This window comes from Hemiscyllium ocellatum, chromosome 24 (genome assembly GCF_020745735.1).
Source record: "Hemiscyllium ocellatum isolate sHemOce1 chromosome 24, sHemOce1.pat.X.cur, whole genome shotgun sequence".
Classification (NCBI taxonomy): domain Eukaryota; kingdom Metazoa; phylum Chordata; class Chondrichthyes; order Orectolobiformes; family Hemiscylliidae; genus Hemiscyllium; species Hemiscyllium ocellatum.
In genome coordinates, this window is record NC_083424.1 from 53,253,908 (window position 1) to 53,277,337 (window position 23,430).

At 46.4% G+C, this 23,430-nt stretch overlaps 1 protein-coding gene across 5 annotated transcripts in view; it reads right to left on the reverse strand.

The window, feature by feature from the left end:
• The window catches only part of slc5a1 (solute carrier family 5 member 1), a 60,308-nt gene that overhangs the window by 11,415 nt on the left and 25,463 nt on the right, over positions 1-23,430 (reverse strand). For all 5 annotated transcript variants that reach the window (XM_060844083.1, XM_060844082.1, XM_060844081.1 and 2 more), the window contains exons 3-8: positions 21,560-21,640; positions 16,654-16,874; positions 10,244-10,379; positions 6,752-6,859; positions 4,230-4,380; positions 1,150-1,318 (exon numbers count right to left, since the gene is read on the reverse strand). In XM_060844083.1, the coding sequence (XP_060700066.1) occupies positions 1,150-1,318; positions 4,230-4,380; positions 6,752-6,859; positions 10,244-10,379; positions 16,654-16,874; positions 21,560-21,640 (866 nt within the window). The remainder of the gene's footprint in view (positions 1-1,149; positions 1,319-4,229; positions 4,381-6,751; positions 6,860-10,243; positions 10,380-16,653; positions 16,875-21,559; positions 21,641-23,430) is intronic.

Sequence of the window (23,430 nt, forward strand, 5' to 3'; positions counted from 1 at the left end):
ATCATGCCTTGTACATTCACATCCAGATCATTAATGTAAATGACAAATAACAAAGGTCCCAATACTGACCCCTGTGGTACACCACGAGTCACAGGCCTCCAATCAGAGAAACAACCCTCAACCACTTTCCTCTGCTTTCTGCTGTCGGGCCAATTTTGAATCCAGTTAGCTCGCTCTCCCTGGATTCGATACGACCTAAGCTTCATAAACAGCCTGCCATGCAAAGGCCTTACTAAAGTCCACATAGACAACATCCACTGCCCTACCCTCATCTATCATCTTGATTACCTGTTTGAAAAACTCTAAAAGATTTGTCAGACATGACTTCCCGCACACAAATCCATGCTGACAGTCCCTGATCAGATCTTGACAGTCTAAATGTTGTCCGTTAGTATCCTCTCCAACAGCTTGCCTACCACTGATGTCAATCTCACTGGCCTGTAGTTCCCTGGCTTGTCTTTGCTACCTTTCTTAAACAATGGAACAACATTAGCCTCCCTCCAGTCTTCCCAAACTTCAGCAGTAGCTAAAAATACAGCAAAAATCTGTGCAAGGGCCTCTGTAATTTCTTCCCTCGCCTCCCACAAAGTCTGAGGATGGACTTGACCAGGCTGATAGGAAGGATATTGCTCAGCTGGAGAAGGTTCAGTAGACATTTCCCAGAATGTTGCTGGGAGCGGAGGGTTTGAGTTATGGGGAGAGGCCGGATGGGCTGGGACATTTTTCACTGGAGCGTGGGAGGTTGAGGGGTGATCTTATAGGAGTTTATAAAAATCACGAGGAGCATAGATAAGGTGAATAGCAAAGGTCTTTTCCTGAGGGTGGGGGAGTTCAAAACCAGGGGGCATATTTTTGAGGTGAGAGGAGGAAGATTTAAAAAGGATGTGGGGGCATCCTTTTTACACAGGGAGTGATTAATGTGTGGAATGAACTCCCAGAGGAATGTAGGTGCAGTTACAACGTTTAAAGGACATTTGGATAAGTACATGAATAGGAAATGTTTGGGGGGATATGGGCCAAGCACAGACAGGTGCGACTGGTTCAGTTTGGGATTATGGTTGGCCTGGACTGAAGGGTCTGTTTCTGTGCTGTCTGACTCTATGAGATGCGCAGGCCATGTGATATCAATAAAAGACAGCAGAAACCTACTGGCTCGTTGACACGCTTGACAAAGATGGCCAACAGGAAGACAGAAGCTATCGGAGGACCCAGGTAGCTGGTGATCGACTGGATGTAGTCAAAGAGCTGCCCACTCTGTGCGGTTTGTACGATCGGAATCCAGGCAATACTGATCCCAATCAGGACCAAGGTGAACACCCTGAGGAGGCAGAAGGAACAGATCATAAGGAATGAAAGAAATGCCAGGCTCCTCCATTGCCACTTCACCATCAAATTGAGCACAGCAATTGTCAGCTGCCCTGAACAATATGGACTGATTTCCCTGTAACTGCTCCAAGCATCACCACACTCCTGTCTGAGCAGTGCAGATATTTGCCAGATGTCAACAGGACAATGGAACACATCAATATTACTGACTGCAGTGAGAAGGATGGTCAGTTCGTGCTATCTTTGTCTGGAACACACAGCAGGTTATTCAACTTCATGAATTGCAGACTGTTAGTTATTAAATTGGGAGGGCACTTCTGAGCAGAGGGTCCACTGAGAATTCACTCCCTTCATCAGAGAAAGTGGAGTCGCAGGTAGACAGGATAGTGAAGGCGGCATATGGTACGCTTTCCTTTATTGGTCAGAACATTGAGTACAAGAGTTGGGAGGTCACGTTGTGGCTATAAAGGATGTTGGTTAGGCCGCTGTTGGAATATTGCGTGCAATTCTGGTCTCCTTCCTATTGGAAGGATGGTGTGAAACTCGAAAGGGTTCAGAAAAGGTTCACAAGGATGTTGCCAAGGTTGGAGGATTTGAGTTATAGGGAGAGGCTGAACAGGCTGGGGCTGTTTTCCCTGGAGCGTCGGAGGCTGAGGGGTGATCTTATAGAGGTTTACAAAATCATGAGGGGCATGGGTAGGATAAATAGGCAAAGTCTTTTCCCTGGGGTCAGGGAGTCCAGAACTAGAGGGCATAGATTTAGGGTGAGAGGGGAAAGATATAAAAGAGACCTAAGGGGCAACTTTTTCACACAGATGGTGATGCGTGTATGGAATGAGCTGCCAGAGGAAGTGGTGGAGGCTGGTACAATTACAACATTTAAAAGCCATCTGGATGGGTATATGAATAGGAAGAGTTTAGAGGGATGTGGATCAGTGGTGCTGGAAGAGCACAGCAGTTCAGGCAGCATCCAAAGTGCAGAGAAATCGACATTTCGGGCAAAAGCCCTTCATCAGGAATAAAGGCAGAGAGCCTGAAGGGTGGAGAGATAAGCTAGAGGAGGGTGGGGGTGGGGAGAAAGCAGCATAGAGTACAATGGGTGAGTGGGGGAGGGGATGAAGGTGATTGGTCAGGGAGGAGAGGGTGGAGTGGATAGGTGGAAAAGGAGCTAGGCAGGTTGGACAAGTCATGGGGACAAAGCTGAGCTGGAAGTTTGGAACTAGGGTGAGGTGGGGGAAGGGGAAATGAGGAAACTATTGAAGCCCACATTGATGCCCTGGGGTTGAAGTGTTCCGAGGCGGAAGATGAGGTGTTCTTCCTCCAGGCGTCTGGTGGTGAGGGAGCGGCGGTGAAGGAGGCCCAGGACCTCCATGTCCTCGGCAGAGTGGGAGGGGGCGTTGAAATGTTGGGCCACAGGGCGGTGTGGTTGATTGGTGCGGGTGTCCCGGAGATGTTACCTAAAGCGCTCTGCTCGGTGGCGCCCAGTCTCCCCAATGTAGAGGACACCGCATCGGGAGCAACGGATACAATAAATGATATTGATGGATGTGCAGGTAAAACTTTGATGGATGTGGATATGGGTCAAGTGCTGGAAAATGGGACTGGGTTAATTTAGGAAATCTAGTCCGAATGTACGAGTAGGACTGTCAGGTCTTATTTTGTGCTGTATGACTCTGTGACTCTGTGACTCTCTGAAGATTTTAAAATTCTATTGTTGCTTAACTGGGGCTTATAGGGTGAGAGAGTACAGGGCTGGTGAGTGAGTGAGTGAGGGAATGGAACTTGCTTTGAGTTTAATCCAGGAAATGTTGTTCTGGCTGATTGTATGTTAAGAGTGGAGAATGCGGGGGGATATCATGTTGAGAATATGTAACAAAGTCCTAGATGAGGGTTTCACTGGTTGATGAGTTGAGGTGGAATATGACAGTCTTAGTGATGATACAAAGAAGGGTTACATCTGAAACATTGACTTCTCCCCCTCCTGATGCTGCCTGGCCTTGCTGTGTCCTTCCAGCCTCCTGCTTGTCTACTCTGGATTCCAGCATCTTCAGGATTTTTTGTCTCTAAACAATTCTGGGATTAGCAACCTATCCCGGAGTCAAATATGATACAAACTTCAGTGGGAGTGAATGGAGAAGTGAAAGGACATATGAGAATAAAAGAGAAGGTTCTAGAAGGGACGAAGAGAAAGGAATGTATAAACAGAGCAAAAATGGAAATGCAGTGATGCACCTGAGATGCATCTGGCAGTGGATTCAGGGCAAGCCGAAATGAGGTAAAGCTGTTTTTTACCAGCTCGTGAATGAGGCTCCAGCCAGCTGTTGGTGTAGCTGTCAACGTTCACCACAAACATGGTCTTCCCTCCCCCCACTAACACCTTTTAATGGACAATTCATGCAGATAGTAGGTGGCACGGTGGCTCAGTGGTTAGCACTGCTGCCTCACAGCACCAGGGCCCTGGGTTTGATTCCTGCCTCAGCTGACTATATGCAGTTTGCACATTCTCCCTGTGTTTCCTCCCACAGTCCCACAGTGCAGGTCAGGTGAATTGGCCGTGCTAAATTGCCCCACAGTGTTCAGGGATGTGCGGGTTCGGTGCATTAGCCAGGGGTAAATGTAGGGGAATGGATCTGGGGACACTCAGACACGGGGAGAATGTGGAACCTTCACACCAACAGTCGCCCGAGGCTGGGATCGAAGCCGGGTCCCTGGCGCTGGGAGGCAGCAGTGCCACCCTGACGTGTTAATGGGGCTTATTAGATGGCATCGCCCGCGATCACAGTTTGTGGTGCAAAGTGGAACAGGACAACACAACATTCTGTACCTCTATCCCTTCTTCAGACAACGTCACCTGCTGAAGGCTGGGAGTATGGCCTATTTGAAGGTGAATGCGTGATCCTTACCTTCCTGCTAACATCAGTTCCTTCTCTGTTGCTTTGGGTCTGATCTTGGTCCAGATGTCCATGGTAAAAAGTGTGCTGGCACTGTTAAAGATGGATGTCAGGGAACTCATCAACGATGCCAACATGACAGACAGCATCAAGCCACGCAGACCTAACAGAAAATAAGAAACAGTTCAGACCACAATCTATCATCACTGTTACAAGCCTTTTACAATACCATCTACCATTACACATTGCTCTATGTAAATATCAAGGCAAACTCCAGCAAAGAGCTCCAATTGTTGACCTATTTTTATATTTCCTGGCTGACTTCCTGTCCAAAGGAGCTGCTGGTAATGCCACTGCATCAGGATCTCTAAGGGCAGGCCCTCAGAGGTAAGGATTCAAGTCCCATTAAGGTCCCTGGCAGAATTTGAACACTTCCTGAAAGCCAAAATCAGTCATTATGACCTGAAGGCAAAATTGATGTTTAAAAACCCATCCGTCCATACATATGACTCCAGAAACAGGAGTAGGCCATTCGGCCCTTCGAGCTTGCTCTGCCATTCAATATGATCATCCAACTCCATCCCCTGTTCCCTCTTTCTCCTCCATTATCCCGGGATCCCTTTAGCCTGATCTGACGCCTTCTTGAAAACGTTTAATGTTTTGGCCTCAACTGTGTGGGATATAGGTAAATTAATGTTACTTCTGCAATTATAATTGCAGTGTGTAATTGTTTCAGCCAAGAGCTGAGTCAGCAAGAATGGAAACTATGTGGAGGAAATGCATAATTTTTTTTGTATTAGCTAAAAATGTACGCAAGAAAGAAACGGGACTGCAAAACAATGGTAGGTATTACAGACGAATAGATAAGATGCTGTGAGGGGAGGCAGTTAAACTAGATATGCCTGTACAAACAGTAGGTATAAACATCTGTTTCCCACTTTTACAGAAACACAGGAACAAACCTCAATTAAAAGAGTCTTAATGATAAGATGCTGTGAGGGGCGGCACAGATGGAGGGAGTGGATAATGGTAAGGCAAAGGATGGGATGAGGTCAAACGGCCTTGTGAGGCCAGGAATAAGCATTTTGTCACAGACAAGGCCGGATAAGACAAGAGATAAACAGGAGCAATGGGTCCCGGTCTTAGGGAAGTGGAGGATGTAAATGGGGGGGGCGGAACAATGAAATTAAAAAATGTAGGAACCAAATTATATAACTATCGAGTATTTGTTGAATTCAGTGTGTTTTGTCCCTGCCTTGTGGACAGTGGACACCACACCCACTTGCAAGTGTGAACTAAATGACACTACTGATTCAGATCTTGTCTCGGACTGAAATTATTGAAGTGAGTGATCTTTGTTTCTCACAACTGCTTACTCTGTGAGGCAGTGGTGATGGCCTCGTGGTATTATCACTGGCCTGTTCATCCAGAGGCCCAGGTAGTATTCCAGGGACGTGGATTCAGATCCCGCCTTGTAGATAGTGAAATATGAATCACAATGACAATCTGGAATTACAAGCCAAATGGTAACCACGAATCCACTGTCAGGAAAAGCTCCTCTGGTTCATTAATGTCCTTCAGGGAGCAAACCTGCCATCCTCACCTGGTCTGGCCTACGCATGACTCCAAACTGACAGCAATGTGGTTGATTCTCAATTGCCCAATGAGGGATGAGCAAGAAATGCTGGTCTGTCCCATGAATGAATTAAAACAAATTCCACAGGGTGGAACTTGATAGGTTTCTCTGAGATTGTCCCCCATCCCCGGTGAATATAACCTGAACCAATCCAGGCTCTCGTCATAGTCAGTCCTGCCATCCCAGGAATCAGTCTCGTTGACCCTTTGAAAAGGTGCACCAAGGTTCTCAGCCTGTGGCTCACTCACTCCCACCATCACTTGTCCAAATCCTCCAGTTCATGTGGAGGACTTTCCTTCAATTGGTCACCTTCACCCATCATTGGGCATTCCATTCCATCATCTTATTCATTCATGGAATGAGGGCAGCACAGGATTTATTGCGCAGAGGGCACCTGAGGAGTCAACGACATTGCTGTGGGCCTGGAGTCACATGTAGGCCAGACCAGTTACAAATGGGAGTTTCCTTCCCTCAAGGGCATTAGTGAACCCAGCCATCAAGAACAGATTTGTGGTCATCATGAGACTTCAGATTTTTTTTTAAAAAACATTAAATTCAAATTCCACCCTCTGCCATAATGGGATTTGAACCCGTGCCCTCAGAGTATTAGCTGGGTCGCTGGATAAACAAGCTGGTGTTAATACCACTACACCATCACCTCCCCTTGGTGGAGGACCCTGGTCTAAGGAACGTAGGGAGACCGTGCCATCAGGGACCTGGGGTAGAAGGCACTGTCCATATGAGCCATGACCTTATTAACTGGCAGAGGGGCGAGTAGCTTACTCCTGCTCCTATTTCTTATGTCCACCCAGGCACGTATTCGATGCCGTTAGCAAATTCCACACCCGTACCTTTTCCATGTTATTTTTACATTGTGTCTTTGCAGACCGGGACTCACCCTTTGGCATCAGCTTCACCACCAGCCGGGGGTAGGCAATGTTGGTGCACCCAACATCAGCATCGCAGTACTCTTTGCAAAGACTGGGCACAACACAACCTACGACATCTGCAACGAGTTGAGATCAAGAGAATATCAACGGGCTTTTCCCCATTGTGATCAAAACGAACGTCTGGCACTTTGCCAGGACCTGTCACAAACCCCAAGGCGTTACAGCCCATTGACGGAACACTCCTTTGGAGTTGTTATTGCAATTGCAATGGTGACGGTCAATGGGTGCACAACAAAATCCCACAAACAGCCATCTGACCAAGTGGTGATGATATGGGGCAGCAGGGTAGCTCAGTGGCTCGTACCACCACCTCACAGTGCCAGGTTCCAGCCTTGGATGACCATCTGTGTAGAGTTTGCACATCCTCTCTGTGGGTTTGCTCTGGGTGCTTTGCTTACCTCCCACAGACAACTGTTGTACATGTCAGGAGAATTAGCCATGCTAAGTTGCCCATAGAGGTCAAGGATGTATAAGTTAGGTGTGTTAGCTAAAAATAAATAGAGGATGGTCTGGGTGGGATACTCTTCAGAGGGTTGGTGTGGGCTTGTTGGGCCGAAGGGCCTGTTTCCACACTGTAGGGATTCTATGATTTGTTTCTTTTTTGGTGTCATTGAGTTGAGACGTTGGCCAGAATGCTGAGGCGAACACCTTCTGGTCTCCTCCGAACTGCGCAATGGGTTCTGTCATGCCCAGTTGAGAGAGCAGGCAGTACTACAATGAAAGACAGCACCTCTGACAGTGCTGCCCTCCGCCAGCACTGTCTGGACTGATGCTCAAGGTTCAGCTGTGATTGCAAGGTTCATCGCAGGAGGGCAGGGTACAATAGCCACGTCAGGTTACCAATCTGAGGTCAGGGGTCAAATCAGTCAACATTCCAGATATTTCCAACCAGAGTTGGCAAAGAGCGACACAATCCTCTGACTCAACGTCGGGCAGTGTCACAGTGAGCTACGGCAGAGAGAAATGAAACGAGGACTGAGATGAGGAGAAATGACTTCACTCAGAGTTGTCAATCTTTGTTTTTAGCCCATGGAGACCTGGGCACTCCATGTTGAATGTACTGAACACTGATACAGTTGAATCTGAAGAGAGGGTAAGAAAGTTACACCCCAGCCCATCACCAACTGTGATCCTGTTGAAATACTGAGCCGAATCTTACCTTTCTTGGCTGAGTTGGAATTGTATTAAGCCTTTTTGCAGGGATTCCCTCCACAAGGACTGGCGGGTTTTCTCGCCAAATGTGTCTCATTAACTCCCCACCTTACCTCCGTGGTGTCCCCCATATCTAATTCTCGTCCCATCTTACCACATGCTGTTCTTGGAACAGATCCTCGCTCAGCCATATCCACTGAAATGTCACATCCCTTACATCCATGCCATCTTTAAAAAGGCCGCTGTGCACCCCTGGGTGGGCACTGGCATTCCGAAGCTGCCCCAGCTTAGTCAAGGACGGAATCTGAATGCATTGCAGAAGGGGAATGGGGTCCCATGATTCCCCTACAGGGGCCCTAATGGAACTGGTTGAAAGGGTTGGTGCAGTGGAGAGGAGCCTTCTTTCCCAGAGGACGAGCAGAGGAGCTCACCAAATCTTGGCAACCTGGTCCAAGGTCATCCACACTCACTATCTCTGTTACCGCACCCACCTCCCACTCAGGCTCATGTTCTGCCATTCTCAAGATGGCATAGGAACATCACCACCATCTGCAAATTCCCCTCCAAACCACTCACATACAAACTGAGAGCAGGAGTAGGCCATTCAGCCCTTCGAGCATGATCCGCCATTCAAGTTGATCTTCTCGTGGACTCAGATCCACCTACCCACACTCCCACCGCATCCCTTAATTCCTTTATTGTTCAAGAAAATAAGATTTTAAAATGTTTACTGTCGTCGCGTCAACCATTTCACTGGACAGTGAATCCCACAGATTCACAGCCCTCTGGATGAAGAGGTTCCTTCTCAATTCAGTCCTGAATCTGCTCCCCCTAATTCTGAGGCTTTGACTTGGAAATCCAGGTCGAAGATCCTTTATCCGAACATCCAAAAACCGAAAAGCTCCGAAATCTGAATGTTTTTGTGAAGTTTTTTTCTCATTAACAAGTTTGGCCGGCAAACAGGTAACCCACATCGACAGCCACTCGATGCATGTCATTCAGATGTAACCGTGGGGTGGGGTGTGGCCCAGCAGGTTCTTAGTTAGAACTCTATTTCTCACGTTAGATTTTTTAAAATTTCACCATTAAACTGTCACATTTTGAAAATTCCGAATTCTGAAAATCAGCTGGTCCTGAGCGTTTCGGATAAATGACCTTCTACCTGTACGTTTTGGTTCCTTCAGTGTCCCGGGGTCAAAGTCCTGGAACTCAATCCCTAAGGGCATTGTGGGTCGGCCTACAGAACATGGACTGTAGCGGTTCTCGAAGATAGCTCCCCACCACCCCCCCACCATCTTCTCCGGGTCAGCTAGGGATGGGCAATGAATGCTGACCTAGCCAGTGATGCCCACCTGTGACCTTAAAATAAAAGTTCTTCCCACAGCACCACTGTCCCTCCCGCCCCGCTAATAACGCACACCCTCTGAGTTGGGGGACTTAAGCTGAAGTTCTCTGAAAATGCCACTGGCTCTCCCTCAACGACTCTTCTAGTGGGTTAGTAAGACACAATTTCCCTTTCGTAAATCCATGGGGACTTTGTGTAAAATCACTGGTTCTCACTGTCACCACATCCCTTATAATAAACTCCAGCATTTTGCCTACAACTGATTTTACGTTAAACACTCTGCTGTTTCAACAGAAAGGACAGAAATAAACAGAATTCCATTTGCCAGTTCCAATCTGCTGACACTGCGTTAGAATCCATAGAATTTTAAAAGACGAGAACTAAAGCATCCACTATTTCCATGGGCACCTCCTTTCGTGCTCTGGGATGTAGAAATACAGAAGATAGGAGCAGGAGGGGACCATTCAGCCCTTCAAACCTGCTCTGTCATTCATCACAATCATGGCTGATCATCCAACTCAGCAGCCTTATCCTGCATTCCCCTCATTATCTTTGGTCCCATTTGACCCCAGCGCTTTATCTAGTCACCCCATGAATACATTTGATGTTTTGGCATCAACTATTTCCTGTGGTAATGAGTTCCACAGGCCCACCACTCTCTCGGTGAAGAAATGTCTCCTCATCTCTGTTCTGAATGGTCCACCCTGAATCCTCAGACTGTGACCCCGGTTCTGGACGCAGCCACCATCGGGCACATGGAGATTATTAAGACCTTGGGATATATCAGCTTTCAGTCCCATTAATGTCTCCAGCACTTTGTTGAAATTAGCAAAACCAGAGTCACGGGTCTGCTCCTGTTCCTTGTTCTTGTGAAAGAGAGCGGGAAGTTAGGTGGGAAGCTATCCGATAAAGCTTCCTCAAAGAATTCCATGATAATCCGTACCTGTGTACAGAATCCGACTGATCATTCCTGGGAAGACCATAAGGTACATGGGTAACAGCTTGAGGTAGCCACAAAGGATACAACCAGCCTTGACATGACTCATATTCTTTGCAGAGAGACAGCGTTGAACGATGACCTGCGATGTGACAGAGAGGAGCACGTTACTGCTGGAACTGAGCCTTTCACGTTCAACCTTGTAAAAACCCTCATTCTGGAGACCCCCATTGGTTTGTTCTGGACCAATCATGAGCTCCCGTTGAACCGTTGGGTTGAAGGTGGAGCTAAAATGATAGACTCGCGTTTTGGAGCCATTGTCTGCTCCCAGCAACTTACAGGTTCTGGGCAAAATGTGTCGCTGGTTTGGCCAGCATTTAACGCTCATCCCGAACTGCCCAGAGTCAACCATATTACAGTGGGCCTGGAGTCACATGGTCCAGACCGGGTAAGGACAGCAGATTTCCTTCCCGTCATGGCCTGGAGGGGTTTTTAATGACAAAATGCAACCATCAGACCAGCCTGTTGGGATTTCAACCCATGTCCCCAGATTATTGGTCTTCAGTGTTAGTCTAGTGACATTACCACTCCCCAGCTGCCCCTTTGATAGTGAAGGAGAGGGGGAATCCAAGGGGAAGTCGGGCTTTCCATTGTCCTTTGGATATTCTCCGTGGCCACTCAAGGTGAGCTCACTTTACCGGTTATTGAGTGGTCTAGCTGTTTAAAAAGGGTGACACACCGAGAAATGAAGGACATGTGGAGGAATGGGAGACATATAAGACACAGAAATGCAGCAAAGCAGTTGGTCATAGAGTCATAGAGATGTACAGCACGGAAACAGACCCTTTGGTCCAACTCATCCATGCTGACCAGATATCCCAACCCAATCTAGTCCCATTTGCCAGCACCCGGCCCATATCCCTCCTAACCCTTCCTATTCATATACCCATCCAAATGCCTCTTAAATGTTGCAATTGTACCAGCCTCCACCACTTCCTTTGGCAGCTCATTCCATAGACACACCACCCTCTGCCTGAAAGGTTTACCCCTTGGGTCCCTTTCCCTGAGTTTTTTTCTGCCCCTTAAAGAGTTCGTCCTAGTCCTGCCTTTCACCCCCATGTCCAAGGCCAGCTATGATTAATGAAAATCCATCAAGGTCAGCATTAAAACTAATGAAGAGGAGACTCAGTAAATTGCCTCCCACCACACATACTGCACGGTTCTCACTGATTCACAACACTCTTAGCCCAATGAAATGGCTCTTTCTTGAGCCTTTTTCCTGCCTGTTAGATATACTGTAATAATGGTGTCCTGGTAATATCACTGTGTTCATAATCCTGAAAGGACAGACTCATGCTCTGGGGTCCTGGGATGTGAACGTGACAAAATTGTGGAATTTAAATTCAATGAACAGGTCTGGAATTGAAAACTAGACGTTGTCTGTGATGGTCATCTCTGATTGTTGCAAAACTCATTTAGTTCGCTAATGCCTTTTCGGGGAGGAAATCTGCTCCCCTTACCTGGTCTGGCTGACATCTGACTCCTGTGATGACCCTTAAGTGTCCTCTGAAATGACCTAGTGAACCCTCATTAGGAGGGCCATTGGAGATAGCCAATAAATGCTCACCTTGCCAGCAACACCCAGATTCCATGAAAGAAATAAAAGCTAAAGGAACGAATAATTTCATTCAGAGCTTCGACCTGAATGAGGAGGCTTCAGGCCAATCTCCATCCAATAACCTGCTCTGAAAACTCTGCTCACCTCTTTACAGCTGCGGCAATTTCAGATAGTCCATAATGCTCTTCAACTATCAACAGCAGTTACCATAAACCAACCCACAACATTCGAAAGCAAAGTCAATTTTCTCTATCTCCTGATGTCAATGGATTAAAGATTGCAGGATCCAGATCAGATCTACGTTTTTACCAGAGTCAGCAGTTTTTCCTTGGGCCAATATCCTATCTGTGTGACAAGCCCTGTTGAAATTTGTCCGTTAGGATTTGGGATATATTATACACAGACAAACAAACAACGGGCAAAAGTATTTCCCCTTCCCACCTAAAGTGGTGGAGGTAAGTAATAACTGATCTCGCATTCATTTCATCTTGCGAATACAATCCTCACCTGTTATTGGCCTTTGTATGTTGATACGCTTTCCACAAACACACTTGCATAATACATGAAAATGTAGAAAATAGGAGCAGGCCATTCAGCCCTTTGAACATGCTACACCATTCAATACCATCATGGCTGATCATCCAACTCAGTCTTCTGTTCCTGTTTTCTCCCCGTGACTTTGACCCCTTTAGATCTAAGAATTCTATCAAACTCCTTCTTGAAAACAACAGAACATCGAACATTCCAGCCCAATGCAGGCCCTTCGGCCCTCGATGTTGTGCCTACTTGTGGAACCAATCTGAAGCCCACCTAACCTACACTATTCCATTCTCATCCATATGTCTATCCAATGACCATTTAAATGCCCTTAAAGTTGACGAGTCTACTACTGTTGCAGACAGTACGCTCCATGCCCCTACTACTCTTTGAATAAAGAACCTACCTCTGACATCTGTCCTATAACTATCACCCCACAATTTAAAGCTAAACCCCTTGTGCTAGTCATCACCATCCAAGGAAAAAGGCTCTCACTGTCCATCCTATCTAACTCTCTGATTATCTTATACGTCTCCAGTAAGTCACCTCTCAACCTTCTGCTCTCTAACAAAAATAGCCTCAAGTCACTCTGCCTTTCCTCATAAGACCTTCCCTCCATACCAGGCAACATCCTAGTAAATCTCCTCTGAATCCTTTCCAAAGCTTCCACATCCTTCCTATAATGTGGTGACCAGAACTGTACGTAATACTCCAAGTGTGGCCGTACCAGAGTTTTGTACAGCTGCAGCATGACCTCATGATTCAGAAACTCAATCCCTCTATCAATAAAAGCTAACACACCGTATGCCTTCTTAACAACCCTATCAACCTGGGTGGGAACTTTCACAGGGATCTATGTACGTGGACACAGAGATCTCTCTGCTCATCTACACTATCAAGAATCTTACCAATAGCCCAGTACTCTGTATTCCTGTTACTCCTTCCAACGTTAATCACCTCACACACTGTTCCACATTAAACTCCATTTGCCACCTCTCAGCCCAGGTCTGCAGCTTATCTATGTCCTTTTGTAACCTACAACATCCTTCGTCACTATCCACAACTCCACCGACCTTAGTGTCACCCACAAATTTACTAACCCATCCTTCTACACCCTCATCCAAGTCATTTATAGAAATGACGAACAGCAGTGGCCCCAAAACAGATCCTTGTGGTACACCACTAGTAACTGAACTCTAGGATGAACACTTCCCATGAACCACCACCCTTTGTCTTCTTTCAGCTAGCCAATTTCTGATCCAAATCATTCTCAATCCCATGTCTCCATATTTTGTACAATAACCTCCTGTGGGGAACCTTATCAGATGCCTTCCTGAAATTCATATACACCACATCAACTGCTTTGCCTTCAGTCAACTGTTTGGTCACCATCTCAAAGAATTCAGTAAGGTTTGTGAGGCACGACCTACCCTTCACAAAACTGTGTTGACTATCCCTAATCAACTTATTAATTTCTGGATGATTATAAATCATCTTTTAATCCTTTCCACCACTTTCCCACAACCGAAGTAAGGCTCACTGGTCTATAATTACCAGTGTCGTCCACACTCCCCTCCTTGAACAAAGGGACAACATTTGCTTCCTCCAGTCGTCTGACACTATTCCTGTAGACAATGATGACATAAAGATTAAAAGTAAAGGCTCTGCAATCTCCTCCTGGCTTCCCAGAGAATCCGAGGATAAATCCCACATAAGGCCCAGGGGACTTATCTATTTTTGGCCTCAACTGCTTTTTGTGACAGAGAATTCCACAGGCTCCCCACTCTCTGGATGAAGACTGTTCTCCTCATCCCAGTCTGGAATGGTCTACCCTGAATCCTCAGACTGTGACCCCTGGTTCTGAACTTCCTGTTTGTTGGGAATATCCTTCCTGTGTTTACTCTGTCAAGTCATTAAAATTTATAGGTTTTGATGAAATCTCAACCCCCTCCCCTTCTTCGAAACTCGAGTGAATGTTGTCCGAACTGATCCCAGTCTGTCTTCATCCCCTAGTCCTGCCATCCCAGGATTCAGTCGGATAAACTTTCACTGCATTCCCTCCAGAGTCAGAACATCTTTCCTCTTGCACATTCTCCCTATGTCTGCGTGGGTTTCCTCCGGGTGCTCCGGTTTCCTCCCACAATCCAAAGATGTGCAGGTTAGGATGAATTAGCCATGCTAAATTACCCATAGTGTTCAGGGATGTGTATGTTAGGATGAATTAGCCATGGTAAATTACACATTGTGTTCAGGGATGTGTAGGTTAGGGTGGATTGGCCATGCTAAATTACCCATAGTGTTCAGGGATGTGTAGGTTAGAGTGAATTGGCCATGCTAAATTACCCATAGTGTTCAGGGATGTGTAGGTTAGGGTGGATTGGCCATGCTAAATTACCCATAGTGTTCAGGGATGTGTAGGTTAGGGTGAATTGGCCATGCTAAATTACCCATAGTGTTCAGGGATGTGTAGGTTAGGGTGAATTGGCCATGCTAAATTACCCATAGTGTTCAGGGATGTGTAGGTTAGGGTGAATTGGCCATGCTAAATTACCCATAGTGTTCAGGGATGTGTAGGTTAGAGTGAATTGGCCATGCTAAATTACCCATAGTGTTCAGGGATGTGTAGGTTAGGGTGGATTGGCCATGCTAAATTACCCATAGTGTTCAGGGATGTGCAGGTTAGGATGGATTGGTCATGCTAAATTACCCATAGTGTTCAGGGATGTGTAGGTTAGGGTGGATTGGTCATGCTAAATTACCCATAGTATTCAGGGATGTGTAATTTAGGTGCATTAGTCAGGGGTAAATGCAGAGTAATGGAGTGTGGAATGGGTTGGGTTGGGTTACTCTTCAGAGGGTCGGGTGGACTTGTTGGGCCAAATGGCCTGTTCCCACACTGTAGGGATTCTCTAAGGAAACCAAAGCTACACACAGTTCTCCAGGTGTGGTCTTACCAAGGCCCAGTACAATTGCAGCAAGATGTTAGATTAGATTCCCTACGGTGTGGAAACAGGCCCTTCAGCCCAACCAGTCCACACCAACCCTCCTTCCTCTAACTAATGCACCTAACACTACGGGCAATTTAGCGTGTCCAGTTCACCCTAACCTGCACATCTTTGGACTGTGGGAGGAAACCAGAGCACCCAGAGCAAACCCACGCAGACACGGGGTGAATGTGCAAACTCCACACAGTCACCCGAGGCTGGAATCGAAGCTGAGACACTGGTGCTGGGAGGTGGCAGTGCTAACCACTGAGCCACCATGCCACCCACAGTGATTTTGCTTCTTGCTCTTGTACTTGAATCTTCTCACTATGAAGTTCAACACATTAATTTCCTTCCTCACTGCCTGCTGCACCTGCAATGTTCCTTTCAGTGGCTGATGTGGAACGACGCCCAGGGCTCATTGCATGGATACCCCTCTCCATTTATAGTCATTCAGATCATAATCTATCTTCTTAGTTTGCTGCCAAAGTGATTACCTCACATTTCACCCACATTATCAAGCATGTGCTAATCAATTGACCAAAACGTGTAGTGCTGGAAAAGCACAGCAGGTCGGGCAGCATCCGAGGAGCAGGAGAGTCGATGTTTCGAGCATAAGCTCTTCATCAGGAATTTTGACTCGGATCTCCAGCATCTGCACTCCTTACTTTCTCCTATGCAATTGGACGCCCGTTCAACTTGCCAAGATCACACTGAATGAAATATTAGAATCTAAAAGCGTTGTTCAAAAAGGACAACCATTACACTAACAGTTTTTTTTTGCAATGTTTAAACGCCGGGTCCAGTTATGGAGCGACCTTTACAGAAGGGTCCAATGCCTAGACTCAGTCATAGCTAAAATCGACACAGTGTATGTGGTTTTCACCTGTCTGATTTGATTTTTTAGAGTCATATGTATCTTGTTACAAAATGCAGTGAAAAGTGTTGTGTAGTGTTGCCACAGTCTGGCAGCCATCTTAAAACACAGAAAAATAAACCAAAACATAGAATATTAAGGCAGAAGAATGATGATAGAGGGAGAATGTGCATACTTTACAGCCCTTCTTGTTAAATGTTCCACCATGGGGCATGAGCGTGATGGCCAGACATGAGTCCCCTTCGCTGTGTCAGCGCCATCTTGCCTCCGCTGACATGACTAACGCCATCTTAGTTACACACTTGATCACAAAGGTGGAATAAAAAGAAAGCGGCAGAAATAATGGGGAACAAAGCCAAAAGGAATGAGAAACTTAGCATCTGGTGTGACTATCTCTCACCTGATCGGTACACCAATACCAGATTGCCAGGATTGACAGGCCGAAGATCAGGCCTGGCCAAGGAATATCACCAGTGATGGGATTTCGGAACAAGTGGAAAGAGTCTGGACGGGGTGTGTAACATTTTGCACTGATGTTCAGATTGGGAGCAGTAGTCTGGCTAGTGATGGCATTCATATATTTCTCCTTCATGGTGTCATAGCCGCCCACTTCATTGAATGCTGTAACACAAAATATCCAACCTTAGTTCTTGGCAACGCAAAAGCTTCTCTCGATTGGTGACAGCACAGAAATAAGGAAGTCCTTGACTGGAGTATAATTTTAAGCCATCCTCCACAGCAGAAACAAGTCCATTAAATCTTTCTGGAAGCCTTCTGCCTGCCATTTTAACTGCTATAATGTTTAACTTTTAACTTTATTTCTTTATATTATTCTGAGAGCGACCCGTAATGTTTAACTTTTAACTTTGTTCCTTATTTCTTTCTGCCTTGTTTGAAGGTTTTGTTACTAGGTACTTGTACCTAAAATGGTGCAGAGTCTGGTGGGATTGAAAACTTTTCACTGTGCTTGGTACATATATGACAATGAAGTCTAAATCTAAAATCTAATTTGGTGATACAGACCAAATTTGTATGAGATCTGGGAGTCCATTAAGATTTTAACTCAGGCTTGAACAATATGGTTGCCGTGGTGTTCCTGTCAGCTGAAGGTAGGCCCGAATCTCTCACCAAACCTCCCTTGTCCACGATGGCCTCTTCACCCTTTTAGCCACTTTTCCATTTGACTCTCTCTCTGACATTCCCACGGGCCAACCTCCAAATGATTCTAGCCGACCAGTTGCTATTCTCAGGATAAGCGGGGATGAGGCCAGGAATCAAAAGTAGGCCGGGCCTGAAATCTGACCTGGCGGGCGCACTCGTGGGCAGCCTGCACCTCGCTTTCCCTCAAACTGTCTGACACTTGCTGCTCTCACTGACAGCAATTTCCTGAGGAACACAACCGATAATGGGACCACCATCTTCCGCTCTATGTTGACAGTGGGCTAAATGCAACCAGTCACACGGTCACCATGGAGACTGACAGCAGCACTGTGTCTGGTCTTTATATCCCAGCCTCACGAGGAGAAAGTGAGGGCTGCAGTTGCTGGAGATCTGAATCGAAGCTGGAAAAGCACAGCAGATCAGGCAGGAGCAGGAGAGTCGACGTTTCGAGCATACCTTCCTCAAACATAAACATCCTGGTGAAGGGTTTATGCTCAAAGTGTCGATTCTCCTGCTCCCTGGATGCTGCCTGAGCGGCCGTGCTTTTCCAGACTCGCCTCAAGCATTTTCCTGACTTGAGGCATGAGACATGTGATTTGGCCACATGGAAAAACCAGGGAGCAAAGAGCAGGAACACAGCTCTGAATTTTGAGCTGTGATCCACGATGGAATGCGTTGGAAATTGGAGTCCCTTAAAAACGGAATTTTCTAAGTACTTCCAGTGGAAAGGTTCTCTTCCAGGAGTTCTCGGCAGGATCGTTCCCAGAGTGCTGGGAATGGAAGCCGGACCAGAATCATAGAATTCCATCGGTGTGGAAGCAGGCCATTCGGCCCATTGAGTCCACACTGACCCTCCAAAGAGCAGCCCATCCAGACCCACCCTCCCTACCCAAGACCCTGTCATCCTGCATTTCACGTGGCTAACCCACTGAGCCTGTACATCCCGAGACTACAAAGGAGACTCAGCGAAGAATTCTCTAAAACCTCAGTTTGAGAGCACAAGAACAACACATTCCATGTCAATAGTCTGTTTTATCCTCTGGCATTAGTGAGGCCACCTCTAATTGTTAGACTATAAGATATTGGAGGGTAAGCAAGGCCATTCGGCCCATCGAGTCCACTCTGCCGTTCAATCATGGCTGATGGGCATTTCAACTCCACAGAATTTGTGTGTTAGGATTGAACCCTCCACAACCACCTGATGAAGGAGCGTCGCTCCGAAAGCTAGTGAGCTTCCAATTAAACCAGTTGGACTATAACCTGGTGTTGTGTGATTTTTAACTTTGCTTTGAACACATTTAGCGTCCCAGCCTCCACTGCCCTCCTTGGCAATGAATTCCACAGGCCCACCACTCTCTGGCTGAAGAAACGTCTCCTCATTTCCATTCTAGATGGATCCCCTCTAATTCTAAGGCTGTGCCCATGGGTCCTAGTCTCTCCACCTAACAGAAACAACTTCCCAGTATCCACCCTTTCTAAGCCATGCATTATCTTGAAAGTTTCTATTAGATCTCCCCTCATCCTTCTAAACTCTAATGAATACAATCCCAGGATCCTCAGCTGTTCCTCGTATGTTAGACCTACCATTCCAGGAATCATCCGTGTGAATCTCCGCTGGACCCGCTCCAGTGCCAGTATGTCCTTCCTGAGGTGTGGGGACCAAAACTGGACACAGTACTCCAAATGGGGCCTAACTAGAGCTTCATAAAGTCTCAGAAGCACATCTCTGCTTTTATATTCCAACCCTCTTGAGATAAATAGCAACATTACATTTGCTTTCTTAATCACAGACCCAACCTACAAGTCAGCCTTGCGAGAACCCTCGATGAACGCTCCCAGATCCCTTTGTACTTTGGCTTCACGAATTTTCTCACTGTTAAGAAAATAGTCCATGCCTGTATTCTTTTTTCCAAAGTGCAAGACCTCGCATTTGCTCACATTGAATTCCATCAGCCATTTCCTGGACCACTCTCCCAAACTGTCTAGATCCTTCTGCAGCCTCCCCATTTCCTCAGTACTACCTGCCTGTCCACCTAACTTCGTATCATTGGCAAACTTCGCTAGAATGTCCCCAGTCCCTTCATCCAGATCATTCATATATAAAGTGAACAGCTGTAGCCCCAACACTGAACCCTGCGGGACACCGTGCGTCACCAGCTGCCATTCCAAAAAAGTTAACCAATGTATCACATCTAAACTCTTGCTTCTTAACAAGTTTTAATAAACTATCAGAAACTTGCTACAAATCAGCAGTTGCCTGTATTAGGTAACTGTAATCCCAAACTCTCTTAAATCACAGACAATCACAGCTAATGGAAACCCCCAGCTCCAGCCCCGGACCCTGGCTGATGGAAGCCAAGAGAACACTCCCACCTTCCTAAACCACCCAGAACTAGCCGTTGCTACGGAGATGATCACTCACAGATGATGGCAGGGGAATTGGAGCCACCATCAGAGCAGTGATTTTCTTGAATGAGGAGACTTTCATTCAATTAAAAATTGAATTCAATAACATCGGCCGTGGTGGGATTCAAACTCACATCCACAAAACAATAGCCTGGGATTGTAATATATTTATAAAGGTCCTGTTGTAATCTCAAGACATCTCAAAGAATTTACAGACAATACTTGTCTGTCACTGTATCACACAGGAAACACAACAGGCAATTTGTCCAGAGCGAAGTCCGACAAACAGCAATGAATTAGTAACTAGGTACCTTTGTTGTTGAGATAAGAGTCATTGATTCACACAGCACGGAAACAGACCCTTCGGTCCAACCAGTCCGTGCTGACCATAATCCCCAAACTACACTAGTCCCGCCTACCTGCCCTTGGCCCATATCCCTCCAAACATTTCTCATTCACCTCCTTATCTAAATGTCTTTTAAACATTGTAACTGTCCTCATATTCACACTTCATTCCACACATGAACTACCTTTGTGTAAAAGATTTGCCCCTCATGTACTTTTTAAAACTTTCTCCTCTCACTTTAAAAGTATGTCCCTGGTCTTAAAGTAACCTAGGGCGAGGACCTTGGCTGTTCACCTTATCTATATCCCTCATGATTTTATAAACCTCTAGAAGGTCACCCCTTAACCTCACATGCTACAGTGAAAATGTACCAATCTCTCCTTATAACTCAAGCCCTCCAGTCCCTGTAACATCCTTGTCAATCTTTTGTGAACCCTCTCCAATTGAATAATATCTATCCTATAGCAGGGCAACTAGAACTGTTCACAGTATTCCAAATGCTGCCTCACCAACATCCTGTACAACCTCAACATGTCCTCCCGACTCCTCCGCTCATAGGTCTGTGCAGTGTTAATTGATGGATAGAATTAGGTCAGGACACCAGAAGGAACTCTGCCTCCTCTTCAAACTAATGCTGTAGTCTCTTTTATGTCCACCTGAGTCAAGATCTACTTGGCTTAATGTCTTATTCAAACGACTTGGAGCGGTTGGTAGAGATGGTTACCTTGGAGACATTTACAATTGAAAGAATAAGCAAGTCAAAACGTCCTTGCTTGCTGCTGGTAATTCTGTCTGATTTAGCGCATAGAATGGACACCACCATTGCTTCACACGTTTGGATTATTTTTAGATTGAATACTGGGGGAAGGCGAATGACAATGGCAACTGTTGGAATTAAAATTCACTTTGGACATCTGGAATAACTTCAGTGATGGTGACCAGGATAACTATGACCAATTATTGTAAAAACCCATCTGGATCACTCGCGGCCTTTGAGGAGGGAGACATGTTGCCTTGACCTGGCCCGGCCTACGTGTGACCCCAAGCCCACAGCAACATGGTTAACTCTCCTCTGCCCCGTGAGGTGCCCGAGCAAGCCATTCAGTCCAAGGATAGGTCGGGAGGGGTGACAGGTGCTGGTCTGGCCCATTACCCCCGGAAACATGAAGAGAAAAAGGCAGTGTGTCCTATGGGGAAAGAGCCACCTTCCTGACCGAGTCCTCTACGCTCTGTACAAAACGACTTTGGAGCAAAGGCCTGAGATTCGACCTCCCCTTTTGTCAGCTGTATGGGAATGTTTGTCTCTGGTTCCTTTTATGGAGACTGTGAGCTGGGAGCTGCGAGGGAATGAGGCAATACATTAACATCGCGGGCAGTGAAGCAGTTGACTCACCGAAACCCATCAGAATGAAGGACCCCACCACCATGATGATGGTCTGCAACGTGTCCGTGTAGATCACAGCCGCCAAGCCACCTGCCAGCAACACACAGAATAACTTTCCATTAATAATGAAACAACGAGGACAAAGAGACCATTCATGTTGTCACAGTGGTAACAGAAGCACAGGGTGACCCTATTGAGGTTTGTAAAATCATGAGGGATATAGATAATAAAGTGCAGAGCAAAGGTCTTTTCCCCAGGGTCGGGGATTTTAAGACGAGGAGGTATACTTTTAAGGTGAGAGGGGAAAGATTTTAAAATGACAATGTTTTTACACACAGAGTGGTTCACGTGTGGGAATGAACTGCCAGAGGAAGTGGTGGAAAATGTTTAAAAGGCATTTGGATAAGTAGGTGAATAAGAAATGTTTGGAGGGCTATGGGCCAAGTGTAGGCAGGTGGGACCAGTTGAGTTTGGGGATTATGGTCAGCATGGACTGGTTGGACCGAAGGGTCTGTTTCCGTGCTGTATGAATCAATGCCTCTAACCACATCTCAGAGTAAATAAAGGTTAATATGACCATGTAGATGCAACAGGAGATCATATCTTGGGGCACAATGACTTTCTGGACATTTCCCATCAAGTCCAGTCTTGGACATCATGCGTCTTGACCATGTTCAGTCACTGGAAGTCAGCATTTCAGGTGCAGGAGGTGATGAGGAAGGTAACTGGCACATCGGCCTTCATAGCAAATGGATTGGAATACAGGAGCAGGGATGCATTGCTCCAGTTGTCCAGGGCCTTGGTAAGATCACAGTTGGTGCATTTTGAGTAGTTTTGGTCTCGAAGGGCCGAATGGCCTACTCCTGCTTCTGTACATCTGGTCATGTTTGCAACAACCAAGCCTCCTGCAAATCACGATCTGCCCCACTACCAGGCAACAAGGAATACTAAACTCCAGAAAATATTGAGAAAAACAATTTGGGTAAAGTGGAGGAAGTGATCGATGTGGGCAGCGGGGGGAGATTGAGGTGGTACATGGTCTTTCAGACGGTTTTTGACAAGGTATTATACACAAGAGTCTCCTGGAGCAGTTTGTGGGAGATCGTCATAGAGTTATACAGCACAGAAACACAGCTTACTGTTCAACCAATCCATGCTGACCACTGAACATTGTACAGTCATCAGTGACCATCCCCATGTCTGAGCTTCTGATGGAGGGAAGGTCATTGCTGAAACAGCTGAAGATGGTTGGGCCTCGTACACTACCCTGAGGGACTCCTGCAGAGATGTCCTGGAGCTGAGATGACTGATCTCCAACAACCACAGCCATCTGCCTAACTGCCTGGTCTGACTCCAAATAGTAGAGAGATGGCCCTCTGATTCCTCTTGACACTAGTTTTGCATTTTGATGGTGCACTCAGGGATATTAGGGCTGTGGGACTGAGGTCTTTCAGTTGGATTTGGGAAAAACGTGAGATGAGGGAATGGGATGAGGGATTTGATATGGGAAGAGGAAGAGAAAAATGGGAAGGATAGTAATTTGGAGTTGACTGGCTCGGGTCACATCGGAGAGTAAGAGCTAAGAGTGGTTTCTCTGAGGAATTGAGGTGAGCAATGTGTCCATAAGACCATAAGATACAGGAGCAAAGATTAAGCCATTCAGCCCATCAGGTCTGCTCCGCCATTCAATCCTGGCTGATACGTTTCTCAATCCCATTCTCCTGCTTTCTCCCTGTATCTTTTGATCACCTTGACAATCAAGAACCTATCTGTATCACTTAAATACACCCAGTGACCTGGCCCCCACAGCCTTCTGTGGCAGTGAGTTCCATTGATTCTCCACTCCCGGGCTGAAGAGGTTTCTCCTTATCTCTGTTCCC